The sequence below is a fragment of the Gopherus evgoodei genome, chromosome 7 (genome assembly GCF_007399415.2).
Source record: "Gopherus evgoodei ecotype Sinaloan lineage chromosome 7, rGopEvg1_v1.p, whole genome shotgun sequence".
Lineage (NCBI taxonomy): Eukaryota > Metazoa > Chordata > Testudines > Testudinidae > Gopherus > Gopherus evgoodei.
This window is the reverse complement of record NC_044328.1, coordinates 96680427-96703901: the sequence shown is the minus strand read 5'-3', so window position 1 is coordinate 96703901 and position 23475 is coordinate 96680427. Positions and strand designations below refer to the sequence as shown.

At 43.3% G+C, this 23475-nt stretch overlaps 1 protein-coding gene across 1 annotated transcript in view; it reads left to right on the top strand.

Moving 5' to 3' along the window:
* FAM120A (family with sequence similarity 120A) overlaps positions 1–23475 on the top strand; it is a 135307-nt gene that overhangs the window by 57938 nt on the left and 53894 nt on the right. The window contains 1 exon segment of the mRNA XM_030571223.1: positions 14570–14744. Within this exon segment, the coding sequence (XP_030427083.1) occupies positions 14570–14744 (175 nt within the window).

The window sequence follows — 23475 nt, the reverse complement described above, 5'->3', positions numbered from 1 at the left end:
GAAATTCCTCCAGGTGTGGCCATAAAATGTTCATTATGGATAAACACGATTGCTATCTTCAGCGCCTGGCAAATGCATGGCAAGTGGGCAGGTCTTAGGGAGATCACTTGAACATCCCTGCTCTGCACTCTAAGTCCAACAGAAATCTCTGGATGGCCTTGGAGAGCAAATCTTCCATGGCAATGGAGGAGAGTTCCTCATCTTACTATGAAGAGGCTATGTCAATTCCAGTTGATTCAGTGTAGTTTTAATGGGATTTCCCAAAGCTGTGTGTTTTGGAACTATCAGAGGTCAGCACTGTCTCAGTCATTAGAGCCAGTGGGATGCAATGATGCCCTTGGCACAACTTTTTGGTTTTGCTTAGTATAGATTCAGAGGACAAGATTCAATCCAAACCTCCCTCTAAGTGCAGGCTGAAAAGATCCTACAACTTGACCCTTCTGATCCTGTTTCATCTTCTCACACTCCTGTTCAAAGCAACTTAATGCCTATAGTAGTTCCATCCACAACAGTTGTAGCAGCAATAAGCCCAGTCACTGGATCATTAAACATTATTATATTATTCTCATTGATATCCTTAAAGCCAGAATGTCATTTAATTTGCAGATGGACATGCCATGCTCTTTGAGGCATGAACTTTCACTTTGCTATGTTTATACAGTGCCTCGCCCAATGGGAATGGGACTCCTCTGTGCAATAGCAATATAGATAATACTATTCCTTGGAGGCATTCTGCGCACAATATTTTAAAATTCCTCAAATTTTATTTGTCAAAATAACACTACATAATCACACCAGTTTCAATTATTTTGGTAATTTATTTCAGAATACCTGTCAGCAAGTATGTCTGTAACAATACAGACACACACAAATTCCCTCAGGGAGTAGAGAGTTAAAGAAACCCCTATGACAACCCAGTTCCTGTTTCTCTGCCCCTTATCCTCCACCTCCCCCCGCCTCTCTAGCCCAGATACCTGTGTCCCCCAGAGCCCATGAATCCAGAGACAGAAACAGCTTGATGCTCAGTCCAAGGCTTGCATGGAGTTTCCTGTGTGCCGCCCTCTCCTTCCCTCAGGGCATGCTGGGAACTATAGCTGCCAGGAACCCTCTAGTTCCCTCTCCCTACCTCCAGCAGTGTCTTCTATAGGTGAGCTGGGCTCTGCTGGGTCCAGCAGCCCCTGGTGGTGACTCGCAACACTGCAGCCCATTTCTGTGGAGGAAAGGAAATTCTGCATTGTGTGGCGGCACAGAATTCCCCCAGGAATAATAATATATTGACTGATGACATTATTTTTCCTACATTGACTTAATTTGAGGGTTTTGATGTCTGTGATTTTGTACTTTTGGTGCACTTTGTGTTAGTTTTTGGCCTGACACAATTGCAGCAACTCTTGTTGTCTGGATGAGTGATTTGCAGGACTCCCCTGATACATTCTAAATCTCCATATGGGGAGAGGAAGAAGTAGCTACCTGCCCAGATCCCCCACAGTTATACTTCTTGTTAATCAGGATGTCTGAGGCCATCTGCTTAAAGAATTTGCAAGAAGTTATTTATTCTTCAGGTGCTTGCATATGTCCATTCCAGCGTAGGTGTGTGCGTGCCCCAAGCACAGTTGCTGGAATTTTTCTCCCCAACGGTATCCGTTGGATCGGCTCCAACGCCTTCTGGTGCCGTGCTTTCATAACCCTGTTATAAATGGCCCTGCTGACCCCACTACCCCTTCAGTTCCTTCTTACCACCCGTGATGGTTGCTGGAACCCTTCATTGCTCAGACAGTTCCATGGCAACAGACGTTTCCTAAGATCTGTAGTGAACCAAGTTCATTACCAGTTTGTGGTGATTCCGTTCGGCCTGTTAGCTGCCCCACACGTCTTCACCAAATGCATGGCCATAGTAGCAGCCTTTCTCAGAAGAAGAGAAGTCCATGTATTTTCATACCTCAGTGACTGGCTAGTCAAGAGCCGATCCAGAGCTCAAGTGGAAGCAAACATCTGTCTCATTCAATTGACCTTCAGAATGTTAGGTCTTTTGTTGAACATCCAGAAGTCCACCCTGATCCAAAGGATGGAGTTTGTCAGTATGGTACTTGACTCTGTGCAAGTAAGAGCTCTACTTCCAGACAATCGGTTTCACTCAATTACGTCCCTGATAGGTCCCTCCAGGCTCATCTGATCACAACCCTATCGTAGTGCAACATGCGAGGCTATGTCTCAGACCTCTCCCAGTCTGACTGGCCATGATATACTTCTCCTTTTGTCATCACCTGAACTCAGTGCTTATAGTATCTACCCAGTCCTCAGCTCACTGTCATGATGGCAAAACAGCCACACGATATGTGCAGGGTATCCTTCTCAAGACTTAACTGTTGTTCCTAGTGTCTGATGCATCAGCCCTTGGCTGCGGAGTCCACCTAAGGTCCCTCAGGACCGAGGGCCTTTGGTCCCAAGATGAGCTTTCCCTCCACATCAGTGTCAGGGAGCTCAGGGTGGTGTGTCTAGCCTGCCAGGCATTTTTACCTCACATGACAGGCAAGACTGTTTCAGTTCTCATGGACAATACAAGGGCTATGTTATACATAAACAGGCAGGGCGGTGCGTGTTGTTCCCCCCACCCGCCTCCCCCCTCAATGTCAGGAAGCAATCCACCTGTGGCAATTCTGCATTGCTCAGTCCATCAGCCTGGAGGCATCCTACCTCCCAGGAGCACACAACCAGCTGGAAGATCACCTCAGCAGGTTTTTCTCCACTCACCATGAGGGGTCTCCCCAGCCAGATGTTGTGAGGGACATCTTCCAACGAGGGGCACTCCCCTTAGAGACTTGTTTGCCACCCACAACAACAGGAAATGCCACCAGGTTTGCTTCCTGCAAGGTCACAGCCTGGGGTCTCTCATGGATGTGTTACTGTGGACAAGACACCTGTATTACCCATTTCCCCCATCCCACTGATCAACAAGGTTCTGATGAAGATCAAGCAGGGCCAAGTGCAAATCATTCTCATAGCTCTGGCGTGGCCCAGACAGCATTGGTTCACCAACCTGTGAGCCATGTGAGTGGAGGCATCACTAAGGCTTCCACTACATCCAGACCTGATCTCTCGGGACCATCATTGGTTACTCCACCTGAACATCAGCTCTCTTTATCTGATGGCTTGGAAGCTCCATGGCTGAATCCATAGGAGCGGGCTTGCTCGGGAGCAGGTCTGCGAGGTCCTACTGGGCATTAAAAAGACCTCCACCAGGGCTACTTACCTTGCAAAAATTGAAACAGTCTCCATCTTGTGCTCCCAACAAATTCTTCCTTTGAGTCATCTCTACAGCTCATCTTAGGGCAGGGGTTCTCAAACTGGGGGTTGGGACCCCTCAGGGGGTCGCAAGGTTATTACATGGGGGGGATCATGAGCTTTCAGCCTTAACCCCAAGCCCCGCTTTGCATCCAGCATTTATAATGGTGTTAAATATATTTTAAAAGTGTTTTTAATTTATAAGGGAGGGGGTCACACTCAGAGGCCTGCTGTGTGAAAGGGGTCACCAGTACAAATGTTTGAGAACCACTGTCTTAGGGCTTGTCTACACTTACATTTTATTGTGCTCTAACTTGCTGGCTCAAGAGGGTGAAAAATCACCTGCCTGAGCGCAGCAAATCTGAGTGCTTTAAAGCACTAGTGTAAACAGTCCCTGAGCACTGGGAGCCAATCCCCTCCTGGAGGTGGATTACCAGGAGTGCTGGGAGAGCTGTCTTCCAGTGTTCGCATGCGACCACACACACACTTCAAAGCACTGCTGTGTGAGTGTTCCCCTGACAGCGCTTTGAAGTTTCCAGTGTAGCCAATGCCCTTAGAATACCTTTTACAGCTGAAACAACAGGGTCTAGCTCTCTGGCCAGTTAAGGTTCACCTAGTGGCTATCTCTGCCTTCTATCTCAAGGTGGACAACCAACCTGTCTTTTCATACAAGAAGATGAGCTGTTTTCTCAAAGGCTTGGAGAGGGTGTTTCCCCCAGGTTAGAGATCCCATCCTTCCCTGGGACCTGAACCTTGTCCTCTCAAATCTTATTGGGTCTCCGTTTGAGCCACTAGCAACGTGTTTGTTGTTACACCTTTCCTGGAAAGTGGCCTTCCTGGTGGATATCACTTCGGCCTGAGAGTTTCAGCGATCCGGGTCCTCACATTGGAGCCCCAATATATGGTCTTCAAGGACAGAGTCTAGTTGTGAGCACACCCATTGTTCCCTCCTAAGGTGATCTCACAATTCCATTGCAGTCAAGCAGTCTTCCTACCGGTTTTCTACCCTAACCCACATGTGAATAGAGAAGAACAGCACCCCCATTCGTTGGATATTAGGCGGGCCCTGGCTTTCTGTATACAAAGGACCAAACCATTCAACAGATCTACTCAGCTGTTCATAGCGATAGTGGAAAGAATGAAGGGTCTCCAAATTTCTGCACAGAGAATCTTATAGTGAATTTATGTTATGTTCTAACACATTGAAATGGATCCAAGTATCTGCCCATGGCATCAGCAAGGAGCTAGTGATGTGACTATTTTTCATTTTTAACTACCTAAAGTCCAGTTTGTTCTCCAGGGATAATGGGTGTCTAACTACACGTCTCATGTCAGACTTCATTTCACTGCACAAGATCCAGGACATTGTGGACCAGATTTTCAAAGTTAGGCATAGAAGATTGTTTGCCTATATTTGCACCTGCATAATATGTTCAAATACCCTGTCAATGACAGCAAATCGAGCGGTGGTAATATTATTTTTATTTATTATACCAGATTTTCATGCACGTAAGATATTTGCATGCATGTGTTAAGTGTGCACAAATGCATGTGCACAGTTGCACTCCCTGAACTTTCTAGTCCACAGCGTCTGGCGGAAAGGATGTGCCAGAATCAGCAGGTTTCAATGAGGATCATTCATACTTGTTATTAACACAATGAAGGAGTCCTGAGGAGTGCAACAGGTTTATCTCCCCTTAAATCTGGGAACTAAATGGAGAGTTGGGCTGAGATTTTCAAAATGTTTAGACACCTAAATAAGCATTCTGATTTTCCAAAGTGCTGAGTACTCTGCTGTTCCCAGTGATTTTAAAGGGAGCTGCTGGCTGCTCAGCACTTCTGAAAATCAGTCCACTTATTTAAATTATAAATAAGGATTTATGCTCTTAACTTTAGGCACCTTTTTTAAAATCTTGGTCTTCTGCGTTGCATCTGAGTGACAACCCTCTGATATGTCCTAGCTCAGTGTCATTCCAGGGTACTGGCCCATCTGTGATGAAACTGAGAGCAAATAATTTAAGCATGCTTATAGCTTTTTAGATCCAAGCGAAGGGGCTGATGTAATACCTACTTTTAGAAAAGAAAATGTCTTACATCTATTTCTTGGTTAAGAATTAATATAGTCACAGGAAATCCCCACTTGCTTGCCATTCTTACAGAATTAGGAAATTATATATTTTTCATCTCCTTGATTTTTCAGTATTAGCAACTTTTAGTAACCACGACTTCAGCAGATACATGCAGACTGTCCTGCTGTTTGCTAGCAGTCAGGAATTTTGCAATAAGATTTCTCCCAGTCACACATAAGGCACTCACTATGAAGTGTGGATCTGTTGTGACTACAAATCTAAGAACTAGAATTGCAGATGAGTAGTTTTCCTTTTTGATTTTATGGATTATTATAGGTGGTTGCAGAATTTCATGTGCATATATTCATTATAGCAGTTTGTCTCTTCACCTGTAAGTCTTTAAAGCAGGATTTGAGGACTTCAGTAGCTCAGACATAGGTTAGGGGTTTGATACAGGAGTGGGTGGGTGAGATTCTGTGGCCTGCATTGTGCAGGAGGTCAGACTAGACGATCATAATGATCCCTTCTGACCTTAAAGTCTATGATTCTATGATTCTAATTGATTCCCCCTCCCTTCCCCCACCACACACACACACACTGCCTGTAAGCATATAGGTGGGTGTGGCTCTCCCTCACTGTCATCTCTGAGGGAGGCCACACCCCTTTGCTACACACATAAATGGGGAAATTAGCGGTCTCCGGCCCCAACCCATAGGCAGAGTAGGGCCTCAAATAGTTCAGGAGCCAGGCCCTCAGCCAGGGTGGGAGCCCCAGGAAACAGTCTAGAGTGCTGGTAGGGGTTGAGTGCCCAGCAAACCACCTAGGGTGCTCTGGCAAAGGGTGTCTGTGGAGTGCAGGCCTCCTGACTTCAGGAGGGCGAATACTGTCACCCCAGGATTGGGGTGGCAGGGGGGATGTAAGCCCGCCCAACTCCACTGCATCCCAACCCAGGGCCCTAACAGTAGCAGAGTGGTCTGCCACTAGGTCAGTGGGGAATCCACCCGCAACACACTGACCATGTCTCCGGCAGCACCACAGCCAGAGAGTAATTTGGTTCCCCATGGTACTTCCTATACTCTCCTTCGGTGTACCTGCATCCAAAGGTCTTCCGTAGGATTGCCAACTTTCTGTTTGCAGAAACCCTTGCCCTGCCTCTGCTCCACCCCTTCTCCAAGGCCACACCTCTGCTCACTCCATCCCCCCTCCCTCGCTCATTTTCACTGGGCTGGGGCAGGGAGTTGGGGTGTGAGAGGGGGTGAGGGCTCCAGTGGCAGGTGAGGGCTTGGAGGTGGGGCCAGAGACGAGAGGTTTAGGATGCAGGAGAGGGCTCTGGCCTGGAGCAGGGGGTTGGGGTATGGGAGGGGGTGGAACCAGGGATGAGGGGCTTGGGATACAGGAGGAGGCTGCAGGCTGGGGCAGGGGGTTGGAATGCGGGAAAGGGTGAGGGGGCCAGGTGGGGCCAGAATGAGGGATTCGGGGTGCAGGATGGGGATCTGGGCTGGGGCAGGGGGTTGGGGCATGGAAGGTGGTGTGGGATGTGAGCTCCGGGTGGCGCTTACCTCAGGCGGCTCCCAGAAAGCAGTGACATCTCCCTCCGGTTCCTAAGTGGAGGTGTGACCATGTGGCTCTGGGTGCTGCTCACACCTGCAGGTGCTGCTCCCTCAGCTCCCATTTGCTGTGGTTCCTGGCAAATGGGAACTGCTGAGCTGTCATTGGGGACGGAGGCAGCGCAGACCCTTGTGGCCCTTCCTTGACCTGGGAGCCAAAGGGGAAGCTTCTGGCATCTCCAGGAGTTGTGCAGAGCCAGATAGGGAGCCTGTTTGCGCCGCAATCAGACTTTTAATGTCCTGGTCAGCAGTGCTGACTGGAGCCACCAGGGTCCCTTTACAACTGGGTGTTCTGGTCGAAAACCTGACACCTGGCAACGCTAGTTGTTCCCAGGGTACACTGCGAGCGGCAATCCCAGCAATTTCTCAGTGTTGGGCATGTCACGAAATCCTGGTACCTGGCAGTCTCCTCGGGACAGCCAAAGTCTTCCGTGGGTTCTGACTCCAGCAGCGGTCTGGAAGCATCTGCCTCCCTCGGCAGCTCCTGCTCAACTGAGCTGCAGGGCCCGCCTCTTATAGTTCCTGTTCCTGTCCTGCCCTTCTGCTTCTGGTGTGGCGGCCTAGGCCTTCCACGTTCCCCACACGAGGGGGCATCTGGCTTTCCCTTGCTGTCAGTCTCTGAGGGAGACCACGCCCCTTTGCTACACTGCGTCATTCCTAAAGGCTTGATTACCCAACAAATAGATGCCCAAAATCAGTTTTACAAAAATGTGCATCATGCTTTAATGTTTGAATGGAAGTTGGAGAAAATTATATAAACTTGCCCTTCCCCGCACATTAATTATAAGCTTACAAGTAAAACCTAATACAGTAAAAGCCGCGTTATCCAGCACTTTACCAACCAGAAAGCTGTATAAACCAGCATTTCTGATCTTCATTGAAAGTCTGGTTTATAGTCTGGTGTGGGGTCAGCAGGTTCTCCGCATGGCTCCCCTGAAGCAGCAACATATCCCTGCTGCTCCTAGGTGGAGGAACATCCACGAGGGGTTCAGAGTATGGGAGGGGGTATGGGGCTGGGGTTTGGGGCGTGGGAGGCACTGCAGGGCCTGGGCTCTGGAAGGGAGTTTGGTTGCAGGAGAGGGCTCGAGGCAGGAGGTTGAGGTGTGAGAGGGGTTTCAAGGTGCTGGATACAGGCAGTACTCACCTCAAGCAGCTCCCCGCAAGCGGTGACCTGTCCCTGCTGCTCCTAGGCAGAGGCCTAGCTGGGCGGCTCAGTGCACTGCCCCACCCAAGCGCTGACTCCACAGCTCCCATGGGCTGGGAACTGCAGCCAGTGGGAACTGTGGGGGCATGTGGGCAGAAGCAGTATGCAGAGACGCCTAGCTGCGCCTTCCACTAGGAGCAGCAGGGACAGGTGGCCACTTCCGGGGAGCTGCCCAAGGTGAGCGCTGCCTGGATCTGGCACCCCAACCCCTTACTGCAAGCCCCCTCCCACACCCTAACTCCCTCCCAGAGCCCATGCCCTGCACCCAAACTCCCTCTCTCTTAGTTAACTGGAATTTTTCACTTACTGGCTCCGCCCCCATTCCCCTAATATGCCAGATAAAAAAGCTTTTACTGTACTTGATGTACACAGAAAAATGTTTAGGAACGATTTTTTTGTTTGTTTTTGTTTTAATTCATGGAAGACTTGTGGCTAACCACATTGCGTATCAAAAACTAAAATTTTATGCATTTCTCTTACCTTGTGAGCACAGATCCTTGAAATCCGTTTGCCCTGGGAAATGCGGAATATGCATTTTTACAGAGAATTTTTAGGTTTTACATTTTGTGAAAAAAACATATACTAAGTGTTAATTAAATTTTACTGGAAGTACCCATGTCACTTATTCAGTGCGCATAACCTCTTCCTCTTGCGGTTAATTTTTTTTAATGTGCTTTAAATTTATAGTGGAACCCTGTTTATCTGATCGACCAGAGCCAGATTGGATAATCAAAAATTGGAATAATCAGGAGGATTGGCAAAGCACTTCCCATCTCTTATTTTAACATGAGGTCGGGGGGTTGGGCGATCAGCCCTGGGCAGCTGGTGATTTGATTAATACGGAGAGCTGGATAATGGAGGCTTGGATAAACAGGGTTCTACTATATATCAATAAAACGTTGTGTTCAAGTGATACTTCTATATTTTGTGACTAGGGAAACTGAAGTTCAACGTTTCATTTTAATTGCAGAAAACTGGATTTTTATTTATTTATTTTTGGGGGGAGAATTTTGGAGGGTTTATCATGGAAAACTAGGATTCCTGCTTGTGAGTTTACCTCCATTTCTAAATTTATATAAACAATGCACAATGAAGTTTAACACAAATGTGTGTGCTGACTTCAGGTATCTATCTAATCTATCTAAATGTTAATTTAGATTTTAAATACTTGATAGTAAAATATCTCCCATCTAAAGCTTTGAGCACCCTTGATAATCTTTTAAAAATACACTAAACAAACCTATCAATTACCTTGGCAACAACATAGATAGATATAACAATTTGCATAAGTCTACCAAAATTGGCAAACCAGGCACTTAATTTTGAGCATACAAATCTTCTGTTAATCTTTGCATAGCTTATTTTTTGTCGTGGAGTTCTGTTTTGCCAAATATATGTTTAGCAATGTGTTTCAGTAAAAAAATGAACATTAATGCAGTGTAATGATTGAGAATTGAAAGGCGTAAGTGTACCTGCATCAGAGTTCAGTTTTGTATTTTGTTGTGTTTTAATTCTTAACTATAACATGGCATTGATACACTTTTCTCCATTTACTTTCCATATCCGTATAAGGAAAACACAGAAGTGAGTGTCTGATTAATTTCTTTGTGAATAGTCAAATGCTATATTTGATGTTGTTTAAACGTACTATCTGAATATGTGATCATAGAATGCAGAAAAGTATCCAAGCAATTAAACATCAAAAGAAGAATTATTCTAAATTGTGAGGAATCTGTTCCAGCAATAAATAAATAAATGTAGAGACACTTGCATTGAATACAGTAGGGCAATCAATATTTAAAAGACTGATCTGTTTTCTTAGTTAATAGAAATGGTATTTAACATGTGCAGGCAGGGGCCAATGTGGTATATGATTACATTGCCATGTAAATTGTTGTGTAATTGTGGATTATTTTTAAATGGCCACAATTGTTTTCCAGAATCAAAAGCTTTCATTTTTCTATAACCCTCATGTTTATGGGGAAACCTTAAAAACATAAACTGAGTGTAACTGATGCAGTGTTTTCTGAGTTTGCCAAGAGCCTAAAACAAAGGTCTGGGAGGTATGAACTTCATTGTTTATCTCTTGGATGTGAACACTGAAGTCTGTTGATGGTTTAAATTACCATTTTATCAGAAACAGTTAACTAATATGCTTATTTGTCATTGTGGGATCTAGTGGCAAATATTGGGGAAGGATGCAGTGGAGCAGCTAGTTGCTGCCAAGGATTATTACTTTCCCACTTCCAAAATTAAAAACACCTCTGCCCTTCCCTTAAATGGAGGGGATGGTACACAGTTCATCCCCTTCCAGGTACCAAAAGCCTTGACTACTTCCTGGGTGCCAAATACAAATTTAATACCTTCCTGGGTACCAAAAGCCTCAGTGACCCCCTTCCCAGTTTCCAAAACACTCCTGCATTTCCCTGCCAATTACTACAGTACAGTTACTTTGTCTGTACAACAATCTGCAGCATACTGAAAACCTAAAAACTGAGAGGAAGGGCACTCACGTAACAGTATTGTGTCTTGCCATGTGACTTCAGGGATGTTGCTGCTGCTTGAAATATAGCTTGTAAGGAATTTAATTCAAAAGAAAAAGGCAAAATAAAGTTTTAATTGTGGGTAAAGTAAATAAGTGTATATATAAATAAAATATTGGATACTTGTATTCATTGATTTGTTTGTATAATATGTAATACTATGGAGAAAATTGGGATTCTAACATCTTAAATTGAGACTGTGTGAGTGGAAAGGTAAGTTAGTAGTGAATGCTTTTAATTTTCCGAAGAGTCCTATTTAAAGTTAAAAAAAAAAAAAAAAAAAGAGGGTGGGAGGGTACAGGTTGAATCTTACTAGGGACATATACTACTCTTGATCCACTTGTGCAGTTCACATTGATACTGGTGGCATTTCTGCGTGTACTTGACAGACAGTAGTCTATGACCCTACAGAAATTATTGGTGCAGACTTTGTAAGAATAGAATGGGAAAAAAGAATAGTTAAGATTTAAAATTCTTAACAGGTAGAAAGTGGCATTAGTTGTTTGTCTGGTATCTCTTAGTTGCCTATTTAATTTTAAGTGGTCTCTTACTGCATGTGTGAATCCCTTATGCTTAACAATTTGTCCCAACTTGTATTTAGCTTAGACACTCTGGTTACATTTCCCAGACCTGAAGAAGAGCTCTTATGAAGCTTGAAAAGCTTGTACCTTCCACCAGCAGAAGTTGATCCAATAAAAGATATTACCTCATCTACCATGTCTCTTCAGTAAAAATAAACAAAATCAGCCTTTAAAGCCATGGGGGTGGTATAATTTGTGGTAAGCAGAGAGAAGTTTGCAGTTGAGCCTCTGTGAAAACATACATTAAAATCTACTTTGCTAAATTTAACTTATGTTTGTCCTTTTAGAAGGGAGGAATAACTTTTGTGGTTGAAATGGTTTATAGATGCTTATCTAATAGGTTAAGTCCTTATTATTTTCCCCATAAACCTAACACCCTCTAGTGATCTTCATCCTTCTATGTGTAGCAGATTTCAGTTTCAGCACAGTTTCCCTAATTTCAAAATCTGAAAACAAGGTAACATATGTGGGCTAATTTAAGATTCTGCCTTGGGTAAATTACCCCTCCCCACTCTAATAAAAAAAAAAAATCACACCATGATCCGTGGAATGGAAGACTGTGATTTTCTAATTCCAAATGTTCAAATGCTTATTGATCTGGTATTTTTATTAGTAGAGAGGTATAAATCTTGGATTTTAAATACAAATCCAGACATCTTAAAACATGAATGAATCAAACATTGATCTATAGAACAGAGTAAGTCTGAATCGCCACAAGGACATTGCAGCTAATGTGTGGACCTAGAGTATTATAACTCGGATGTTCCTCAGCCTAACTTCTACTTGTATTGCTAGTAAATTTACAGATGAGTCTTTATGTGACTTTGGAATGTTTTGACAGCAAGCACACAGGCACTACTATTTCTGATAACTTTAAAAATCTGCTAGAAGCATTGTAGATGGCATAAACCGGCAGCCTGGTTCATTATGGAAACACTGTTAACATTAAAATAAAAACAAAAAGAGCTTTCAGCAATTGTAATATTTATAGGATGAGCTGTTAGTACACACCCTGCAGCTGTGCATTCATGATGATGATTTATTGAAAACTGATCAGTACAAGTTGGTGGTTGCATTACTCCCTTACACTCTCTAAAATCTGAGACAAACAGAGGGATATAGGATTGTCTATAGATTATTTGTTCAGGAGATGATCAGAAAACAGAACCTGCCTTGATTGGAAAAGTACTTGCCTTGTAATTCTCTGAAGATCTCAGCAGCATTTGTCAGGTAGAAAACTCCCCAAGTTCTTAACGATTTTTAGCCTAAAAAATCATGTATAGTCTGGCATCTGTGCTCTGCCCTACTCAGCATGGTCTAACAATAAGTATTTCAGGGGTTCCAGAACATTCTCCCCATATCTTTTAAGAGCAGGAAGCAAATGCTCTGCCTTAACTTTCTAGTTACACAAAGATTGCAAAAAATACTTCTTCAAAGTGACCAACATCAAAGCTCAGAAATGGGCAAATGTGTAAGCACTTATACAAGAGGGTAAACATATTCCTTTCTGTTCAAAACCCACCAAACTCTTGATGGGGGGGAGGTATATGGGTGTGTGTCCAGTAAGATACAATCCTCAAAAAAATCAGAATTACAAACAGGTAGAGAAAAGAGCAGGGGAGAAAAAAGCATATCCTAGAAAACATCAGATATGACCACTTAATGGCTTGTCGGATGTGTCCCAAGAAATGGAATGTACTTTCTGATTCTCTAGCTTCACACGAATCAGGTCATTCTAATACGTAGTCAGACACCCACACAGACATGATCCTTTGATTAGGATACTGATGTCATGTGAAACTAGAAAGTTGAATGGACTTCTTACACTTGGTCATTGAGCCAAAATGGCTTTACACAAGAGAAAGTATTGAGAGGTCTGGAATACAGTGGATCAAAATGGGCATTTTTTAATTTGCTCATTACTCCATGAAGACTCCAAGCAATACGGGGGCTTTAATAAGGAGCTGAAGTGTCAAACCCTGTAAAGAGCGTGACCTCAAAAGGTTGGGGAGACACTGATCTACTTTTGTGTTCTCCAAGAGCCCCCAAATGTATCTATGGTAGGAAGAGAGGTTAGTGATAGTCTGAAACAATTAGAGTAAAGAAAATAGTCCATGTCTAGGTTAATAAGTGGTACATCTGGGCCCATTTGTACCGCATTAGAAATTTGCTATAAAAATTCTTCCAGGTTAGGGCTTGTAGAAAGCAGTCAGGTTTGACTACTTGCATAAAGACACTATGCTTGCAGAGTTTGGCCCTGTCAAGAGCCACATTGAAATAGGGGGAGAACAGATACTAATATTATGACATCCTTGTGAGGTAGATAGTATTTATCTCCCACATTACAGTGAGCAGATTGAGACAGAGGGTTAAGCAACCGGTTCCAAGCCAGTGCAACCAGGGAGTAGAGTGGGATTATAAATCAGACAGGCCTGGCCCTCAGCCCTGTACTCAGTGCTGTCCTTTCCCAACAGGTTTTATCTACAAGAAGTTCTACATTTATGTAATTGTATTAATCCTTTTTCATAGTGAACACAAAAGTAAGCTATGCACTTTATTTTTGTTTTAAAATTATTGTATATGCACCTTATGTATCTTTTCACTTTATACAGCATTTTAAATTAAATTGTTTACTTAGTGCTTAGTATTCAAAACTTAGTGAAAGCCACACGACATTAAATGGATAGCTAAATAGCGTTACTTACAGCGTATTTTAATTACAAATATACTTTTAACTTTTTATAAAGAAGTTTTTACTGATTTTTTCAAACTATTGGCTTATCTGACTTTTCCTATTAAGTCTTTGAATACAATTGGCTAGTATTTGGGATCCATTAAAAAAAAAAAAGGCAGATTCATTGTATCCCTGATTGTTTATTTACTGGTAAAATGCTCAATTTTGAATATTTTTGCTATATTAATGTATTTCTTGGCTATTTAAAATGCTTTGCATCACCTGCATAATTGTGTGTGTCAGTGACTGAGAAGCAAAAACTTATTTCAGACTAGGGGGAGCTACAGGGAGAAGATTTTCAAAGTCTCTGAGGTATTTAGGAGCATATGTTCAGTGAGACTTGTGCTGCTAAGTCACCTGCAATTTTGAAAGTAGTCCCTAAATTCTAGCTTAACTCTTGGCATCTGTTCTTCAAATATATCTCTTGTATTGATTAAATATATGACTGAAATGGTTTTAAAGCAGGATTGTGTTAGCATACTTTTTATGTTGAATGGAAAATTTATATATACATATGTGCAATATTATTCTGCTTTCTTCCATGCAAAGGGTGAAATCAAAATTGCTGTTTCTATTGAAGACGAAGCCAACAAAGACCTGCCTCCTGCTGCTCTGCTTTATAGGCCAGTTCGTCAGTATGTTTATGGAGTCCTGTTTAGTTTGGCAGAAAGCAGAAAGAAAACTGAAAGACTTGCTTTTAGAAAGAACAGACTTCCACCAGAATGTATGTACACTAGCCATCGTTTTTCTCTTCAAAACTCCCTAATCTTGTGCACGTTTTCAGTATGATCAAAAATTAGAGTAATTACTAGGCTTTCATGAATGTCACTGAGATAAAATTTTAATGTTCTGTCAAAAATGGGTCTTTATAAATCAATTACTTTATGATCTTTGTTTTCTTACTATATTTATTTCCATCAATTGTTTAATGAATATAAATGATAGGAGTCAGTACAGTCCAGCTCCTGCCTGACTTTTCCTGAATAGTCTGTCATTCTTGGTCCTGGTATGCTCTTTAGATTCAAAGTATTATGTTAGGACTTGAATGTAAGAAATTTCTCATCCTCTTTTCACACAAATATTAAAATAGTTTTCACAGAAATATTAAATGCATATGTCAAATGAATATGTCAGCTTTCCCTGTTTTTCCCCTCTGTGTTTCCAGAATACTGTCTAGTATATTTCCGTTGAATTTAGTTTTCTCTCTCTTTTTTTAGCTTGCAAATGTTGACACATGAAAATTTAATTTTTATTACATGATAGTTTGCTTAGACTTCAGGTATAACAACTTGGTCATAAACCAACTAACAATTTAAAAGCAACACTTTTTTGTGAGCAGATTTGTTACGGGGCTGTTTGCTAATGCAGTCAAGAGCATGAGTGCTAGTGCTGATGTTAATCAGATATACACATTTTCAAATCTGTAGTTGCCAGTGATTCATTTCATTTGAAAAAATACCAGTTTATATACAGAAAGGTTTTCTTAATGTCAAACACAAACCAAAAAATGGTTGAACCTCTGTAACAAGATCTTGGGAAGGTTAGGGAAAAGCAAAGTATTAAATAGACGATTGTCAACAGGAGAAAAGGTAACAACATATTTATTTGTAGGATTCTGCAGTCAGTAGACCAGATTTAAAAAGCAAATATTGTTTGTTGTGAAGGTGTCCTTCGCAATTTTCGTGTCTAAGGCTACATACAGTAATCATTTGTATGCCTTATTTTCATTTACACCCCCCCCCCCCCCAATTTTAATTGGAACCAGCTATTGTGAAATATTTTGTGACTCTTATAGGCAGGAGGAGAATGTTTCACTGAGATTCAAAAGTCCTAAAGTAAGAAATAGTTTGAAATAAGTAGTCAGATTACCCCTTTTCTGAGTCTTTTTTTTTTTTAAATCCGCCTCTTTCTCAAACAGAATAATTCCCAAACCCACGAGTTCACACATGTAGATTCTAAACACACTTGTGTTTAACAGAGTTTTAGGAGTTTGGCTTTGAAATAATAAAAGTTCTTTGCAATGTTCATTGTTGCTGACTTGGATTACTGTCCTTGAAGATGCTGTATAGATTGATTTACAGTTTTATGCACCTAAATAGCTAAAGTGCTTAAAGCTGTAAGTGCTGAAGCCCTTAACTATCTTAGCTTTATGCAGGTTTCATTTTTTCTCTTGAAAAACTGCACAGAGTTCCCTAGAGTTTCTGAGCTACCTCGCTGGGCCCCCCTCTTCCCTCCCTTAATTTACACTGCCTTTCAGAGTTTCCTTAGTCCGTGGAGGCAGGAGTTGCTGCTGACTTAGCTCTCGCTATCCTTTGGTGTTTCTAATGAGGGTGGTGCCGGTAACAAGGGAATAGGGGTACCAACTCTCCCTTTCCATCTGCTTAAACTTTCATGTTTCTGGAAGTAAAATGTCTTCTATTTCAGCCAGTTAAACATTTATTGACTTGCCTTAAATTTCTCAGTCACTTCTATTGGCTACAGTCATTGGCTTCTATGAGTAGAAAACTCCTAGCAGAGGCTCTTTTTCTTTTAATGTAGGAAAGTCTCATGTGATGTTGTGTGTTTATTGGAGAAGTATCCCAGCGCCCCAATTGTGGTTGTGGTTCTTATTGTGCTAGGTGCAGCACTTGTAATTAAGACATAGAACTTAAGCTCAAGAGAAGTTCAGTTTTCAGCTCTGCCCAAGCATGTTGGTGCAAATAAGGATTTTTTTTTTACTAATATAAGTAAGAAATACAGTGGGTTCCGCTTAATAGCAATCCTGATATTAACGACTTCTGGTTAATAGCATTTTGCCAGGAACCAGTCCTCTCCTATTTACTTTAATAGTATTTGGATAATGGCAACAGGTTGTAGCATATGACAACTTTTTGACCTGCCTTTCTTGCCTCAACACTTCAAACCTGCCTGCAGCTAGGGCTCCAGCTAGGGAAGGAAGAGCTGAGAAGTGCTGAGCAACTACAACTACAGACAGGCTTGTGGGGCTGAAGGGAGAGGTACTGGGCACATCACAGCGTTCTCTTCCCTGGCTGCAGTCCTGCAAACCTGCCTTCAGCTTATTTGCAGCCTTCAGATGATAGCTTCTTTTTGCTGGGAACCAAGAGTTAGCTAATAAGTAGAATTTACTGTAATGTTAATAAGAACCTGCAGTTTCTGAAGAGCTTAGAATCTAAAAAGACAAAAATTAAAGGATAGAGGCAAGAGGTAAAACATACAAGCAAATTGCTCAGGGTTGTGACGGTTACATGCTAATTTCTTGTAGGCTTTTTCAGTTTAAAGTATTATTTCTTTATTTTTTATTATGGTGGCCAGGGGTATGGCAAAATGGGATGAGTAAGAAGATCAAGCCATTTATCAGAAAGTGGAAGGTGAGGAGAAGAGGGAGGGAAGGGACAGAGATCAAGGAAACCACAGAGAGTTAGTTAAATTATATTTAAGGGGCTCTATATACATTTAAAACATGCTGCATTCAAAAATGAACTGTTAAGAAGTATGGAAACAAACAGCTAAGACAGTGTGCATAAATTATTCATTACAATTACAGTTTATATATTAATTTAGTGGCTGTACTGATGCCTAAAAAATTGCCATCTTTGTTATACAAACCTTAACTGATCTATAATACTCATTGTTGAAATCTGTCAACACGAGCTTCACTCATTATATATATTGCATAGTCTAATATGTATAGTAAGTAATGTGTGTTTTTAAGAGTATGTAGCTGTCATGAGTTGGAGTTAGGTTTGTGAAATACACATGGCAAACTGTGTCAGTGTTGTCGTTGAATGTGCAAACTGTAGGGTAATGAATATTTTTATATAAACTAACTGACCACTGCCATACTTTTATATTGTGATGATCTTTGTAGGTAATTATCAAAGTCATAAAAAAAAAATTCTGTTAGAAGATGCAGTTAGTGAACTTATATTTTTTTCAGAAGGCCAAACAAAACCAAGTGCTGTTCTTCAAGAATGGGTCTGTGTGCATGCATCCAAGGTTGGAATCTTTTGAATAGCAGCAGCTACTATGCTATGCCATGCCAATATCATGCATGTCCTTGTGCTCCCACTCACCCACGTGAGGGCATAAAGAGCAGAACAAGAACACCTGTACCAGTCCCTTATGACTTCTTGGAGTGATTGTTGCTGTGTGTAAGGATCTGGGGTCTAGAACCTGGGTCTGCAGAGCTTGGGACAGCTGATGTTCCCACAGTGCCACAAGGAGGCAATGCAGAGGCACAGCTGGGGAGCACTGGAGAATAGACACTACAGGAAGTACAGCCCAAGAGGCCTAGAATGACATACCTTGCAGCCCTCTAATTGGCCAAGCACCCTATTTAAACCCAGGAGTTGCCCCAGAAAGTTGTCTGGGCAATGGCACAGATTTCAGCCTGCTGCAGTGCCAGACTTTGCTTGATCTTCAGTCTCCAATCTCAGCCTGACTGTGACCCTCATTCCTGCTTCCTGATTCTAGCCTGGTACTGCCTCTGATCTCCTGTCTCCGACTCCAGCCTGACTCTGATCCTGATTCCAGCTTGGAACTGCCTCTGATCTCCGACTCCAGCCTGACTCTGACCCTGATTCCAGCCTGGTATGGCCTTTGATCTCCAGTCTTCAACTCCAGCCTGACTCTTGCTTATGGGACCCGGCTCTTGCAATTCCTCCAGCTCCTGCTCGGTGACTACCATCGCTAATGTGCAGACCTCAGCCCAGCTGTGACTGCTAGGCTAGACCGCCTATCCCTGGTCCCTTACAGTATGGGTGCTCCACTTCAGGGCACATGTGCCTTTTCAGATTTTTGCCAGCAGTGTCTGATTGGTTCACACATGCAGCCCAATTATCCTTGTACCCCTTACTGAGGGTATATGGGGGGCGGTGCCTCACCACCTAAGCTTGAAACAGGGCTTTAGTGTCCTGCAGTGTCCACTTTAGGTAGCTCGTTTATTTACATGGTAAATGCTTAGATGAATAGGTAGTGTTAGTTTAGTGCTTAGGGTAGTGATTAGTTTTATTTGTATAGTTAGTGTAAATAGCTTTAGAGAAAATTTTTTGGAACATAAGTTTTATTTCCCCCATGTCTTCTCAATTCTCTAGTCAGAATGGGGAGTTTAATTTTCTAGGTTTACTGTTTTCTTGATGGGAATGCCTAAATCTCCTTGCATTGTCATGTGATGTCTGCAGGGATGCTATTCCCTTGAATGACAGTCACATACGTTTTCTCTATTGTTTAATAGAAGTTCATGTTCTTCTAAGTTTAATATTTGTAGATCATTTAGCAGGCTAACTAAAAAGATCAGAGAAACCAAATTAGAAATGTTTCTCATAGATTCATCTGTGTGGGTCTGTTCAGTTCCAGAGCCTGACCCCATTTGTATAAGAGAATGCAGAAATTCAGAGTACCGTGCTGAGTTTCTGTGACTCCCATGACCCATGCAACTGGTAAGACAGTGCAAGGAGATCTTATTGAAGTGGTGTTATAACACCTTCTAAACATAGGAGCCGACCTCGATCACCTCAAAAAGAAGTGGACAATAAGAGGCTGAAATTGCCCGAAGGAGTCACTGCTGTGGAGACTTCGTGCCCCGATAAAGACATTGCTGAGGCTCTAGGAGATTTCATTACTGGTGCTTCGTTACTGATCAGGAAAATCACTACTTTAGCACCTAGTATTAAAAATCCGTTGGTGCACAGGCTGAGATGGTACTGACATTGAAGCCTGGCACTATTAGCTTAGTACTGAGTAAACTTTTAACAAAGAGTAGAGTCACTGCCTTTACTAAGCCTATGGTACTGAGTGTATTTGCAAGGTAGTACTGGCTGTGATCTCTCTAAATAAGTGTGCAGTGCTGATGAGGCTGTGGAGGACCATTTGGTGCCATGTAAGTATATGGCTCCTCCGGTACCGACAGTGGCTCGTAGGGGAGTAGCTTCCAAGTTGCCTGTGCTGAGTAGATTTATGTTATCTAAAGACTTAGTAATTTCAGAAGAACCAGAGTCCTCTCTACTAGAAGAGGATATAGATGTTTTGGTGCTGGACACAAGATTATCTCCAGTACCATCTTACTCTGCATTACTCTCCAGGTCTAGAGTTCTGTCTCCAGTCACTCTACCATCTTTGGTTCTCTCATTTGAATCTGATGTTTATTGTTCATCAGATTCTTACCTGTGGGTGGAGAACTCACCAGATTACTGTTCCAGGGCTTCCTCCCCATAGTTCCACTTAGGGATCTACAAGATCTAGACAGGACAGATAAATAATACCACCCTGAAACTACCTGGTAACAGTCACCTTGGGGTCCTCAGCCATATCCATATGGGGCACATCAGGCTGTTGTGGAACTCATGAGATAATAAGGAGTATTATCTCAGAATAACCAGGGATTCTGAGAAAGTGAATCTGTGGAGGCAGCCAACTCTACCATAAGATCCTCTGCATCAGTCTCAACAGCCATTTGAGGAGGAATAACATACTGAAGAGGGAACTTTAGTACCAGTGAATATATCTTCCTTGCCTGATGAGGCTGTAATGCCTTCACCACCGTTCTATGCTGGCAGTTCTAAGCAGTTTCAGAACTTGATGAAACAGTAACTGAATCACTACAGATCCCCTTGGAAGAAATCCAAGAAGCGCCACACAATTTCATGGAGCTTCCACACTTCAGCCACATGGCAAGTAGGCCTGCCAATTAATGATGCCCTGCCGGAGCCAGCTCAGACAGTCTGGTAAACTCTAACTTTAGCTCCAACATGTAAAAGAGCTCACATGAAATATTATATACTGTCACAAGGATCTGAGTACCTTTTTTTTCCCAACCAGGACCTAATTGGTTAGTGATGATGTAGCAAATGAACGTAACCAACAGCTTTCTAAAATAACATCAGGTGAGGAAAAATCAAAATCATTTGGATCTCTTTCGTTGTAAGATCTAATTATCCACCAGTTTGCAATTCAGAGTAGCAAACTACCCTATCAGGCTCTTATGGCAAAATACAATGACATCAATTATAATAAGCTTGCTTACTTTATTGAGCAACTAACATAAGAGCATGAAACAATTTCAGTTCATCATCTCTGAGGGTCATCTTACAGCCAAGCCATCTCAACAGGTTGTTTTAGATGTAGCAGATATGGTGTCCTGATTCATGGCTACTGCCGTAGTCATGCTTCATGCATCTTGGTTCCATCCAAAAGAGGTCCAAACACTCTCATTTGGGTCACCAAAACTATCAGTGAGAGGACAGCTGAGTCACTTAGTTCACTTAATATTCCAGAGCGATCCTCTGTTCTCTTGGCTAACAGAAGAAAATATAACAGGCCTCAGTCATTTCAGAGTTTTGTTCTGCATAGATACTGTTTCAGCAAAGCCCATGTAAGCCAAGATTCCAGAACAGGAGACCTTGACCTCTGTAAACAAGACTACATAGCAGACTTCATCTGACAAGTATTCATTTTGATATGCAGGTTGAGAGCTGCAAACCATGTTACCATTCAGATTCGAAGTTTGACTCTCCTCCTCCTCTTCTCCCGTTATTTAGAAATGGTCTGACCAGTCTGAGTGTTCTGGGAAAAGTTAACATCCAACAGGTGGATGTGGGAAGTTAAAATATATGGTTACACTATTCACTTCCATTCTGTGCTGGCTCCTCACCCACCATCCTTGCTGGTCTCTGTGACCCATGAACAGACTAAGCAGATTACAAGCACCCCAAAAGATACAGATCTAAAAAATTACTTATTTGGAATAAAGGACAATTCATCAGCATCACTGCAGCTATGAATTGTCAGTTACGAGGCCTTATTTCAAGATACAATTTGGGGTAATGTGGAAGTTTAGCTGTGAAGGTGAATATAAGACTCCAGAGCAGAATTTGAAAAGCATTATTGTGGAAGGTCAGCTAACAGCTAAAATGTTGCTAACAGGCAGCCATGGATGCATAGTACACTCTAGCTTGATCTGTGGCCACTTCTGTGACTATTTGCAGAGCTTTGTGTCCGCAAGCCTCTGGTGTTCCAAAAGAAGCGCAAAGCGCAACTGAGGATTTTCCCTTCCAGGACACAGAATTATTTAGCACTTGTACAGATGACAGTCCGTCAAAGATTCCAGGACCACATTCCACTCCGTGAGCACGTACCACAAACTGTAAGCCGGTAAGGTGCTGGGGCAAACTAGGCAGAAGACTTCTAACACCAATACAGATGATCTGAATATCTGCCCAGGAAGAAACAGGGGTTCTTCTTCGAGTGCTTGCTCATATCCATTCCAGTTAGGTGTGTGCGCGCCGCGTGCACGTTCGTCGGAGATTTTTACCCTAGCAACACTCGGAGGGCTGGCAGGCAGGCGCCCCCTGGAGTGGCGCTTCCATGGCGCTCGATATATACCCCTGCCGGCCCATCCGCTCCTCAGTTCCTTCTTACTGCCCGTGTCGGTCGTTGGAACAGTGGAGCGCGGCTTAGCTAATCATAGTTAGTTTCTCCTTAGTTCTTGTTAACTTTTGTAGTATTAGTAGTTGTGTAAATAGTTAGAGGGTCGGGGGCTAGCCCCTTCTTCTCCCCCGGTACCGGGGCCCATGCCTGGTTCACCGGGTTTCAAGCCGTACCTCTTGCAGCCGATCTCGGCATGGCGATGCAAGGCACTGATCGACCTCCTGGCACTGCGCTGGTCGCTGGTCGCAGGTCTCGGTCCCGCTCCCGGCACCGCTACAACTCTCTGCGCCGTTCATCGGTACCGTGCAGACAGGAGTCCAATGGACACAGAGACCTGGTCCAAGGGTCTTCGGCTCCTCCGTGGCCCTCGCGTCACCCACCCGTCTCCTCCCATGCGGACCGTGCCTCCTATGGCGACTCGGATGCACATGCCCATGGCCAGGACCACGGACCTCATCATTGGTCCTTTTGGACACCTTGGGCGTATCATCAAGCCCCAGGCGAACCAACTGGCCCATCACACTCAGGTCACTCAGAGTACTGTGTGCCCGAGGCCACCGTCAGCTGGCCTCTTCCCGCTGACAGAGGAAACCAGTGCATATGCACCAGAACCGCATGACCTTCCGGAGACGGAGGTCCCCCTGGACCAGGCGTCAGTGCAGGACCCACTCATCCCAGGGCTGTCATCCTCCTCTTCCCCGGACGAGGCAGTAGCGGGGACGTCATCATTGGGACCACCTTCGATTGATCTCCGGTCACACCAGGACCTTCTGTGGCGTGTCGCCCAGAATATCAACCTGCCGGTAGAGGAGGTTCCAGAGGTGGAGGACCCGGTGATTAGCATCTTGTCTGCAGAGACATCTACCAGAGTGGCTCTCCCATTCATCCGTTCGATCCAGGCTAGAGCAGACACCATCTGGCAGTCCCTGGCTTCCATCCCACCCACAGCCAAGGGGGTCGAATGGAAGTACATGGTGCCTTCCAAGGGGTATGAGTACCTCTAAGGGCACCCTGTTCCTTGGTGGTACAGT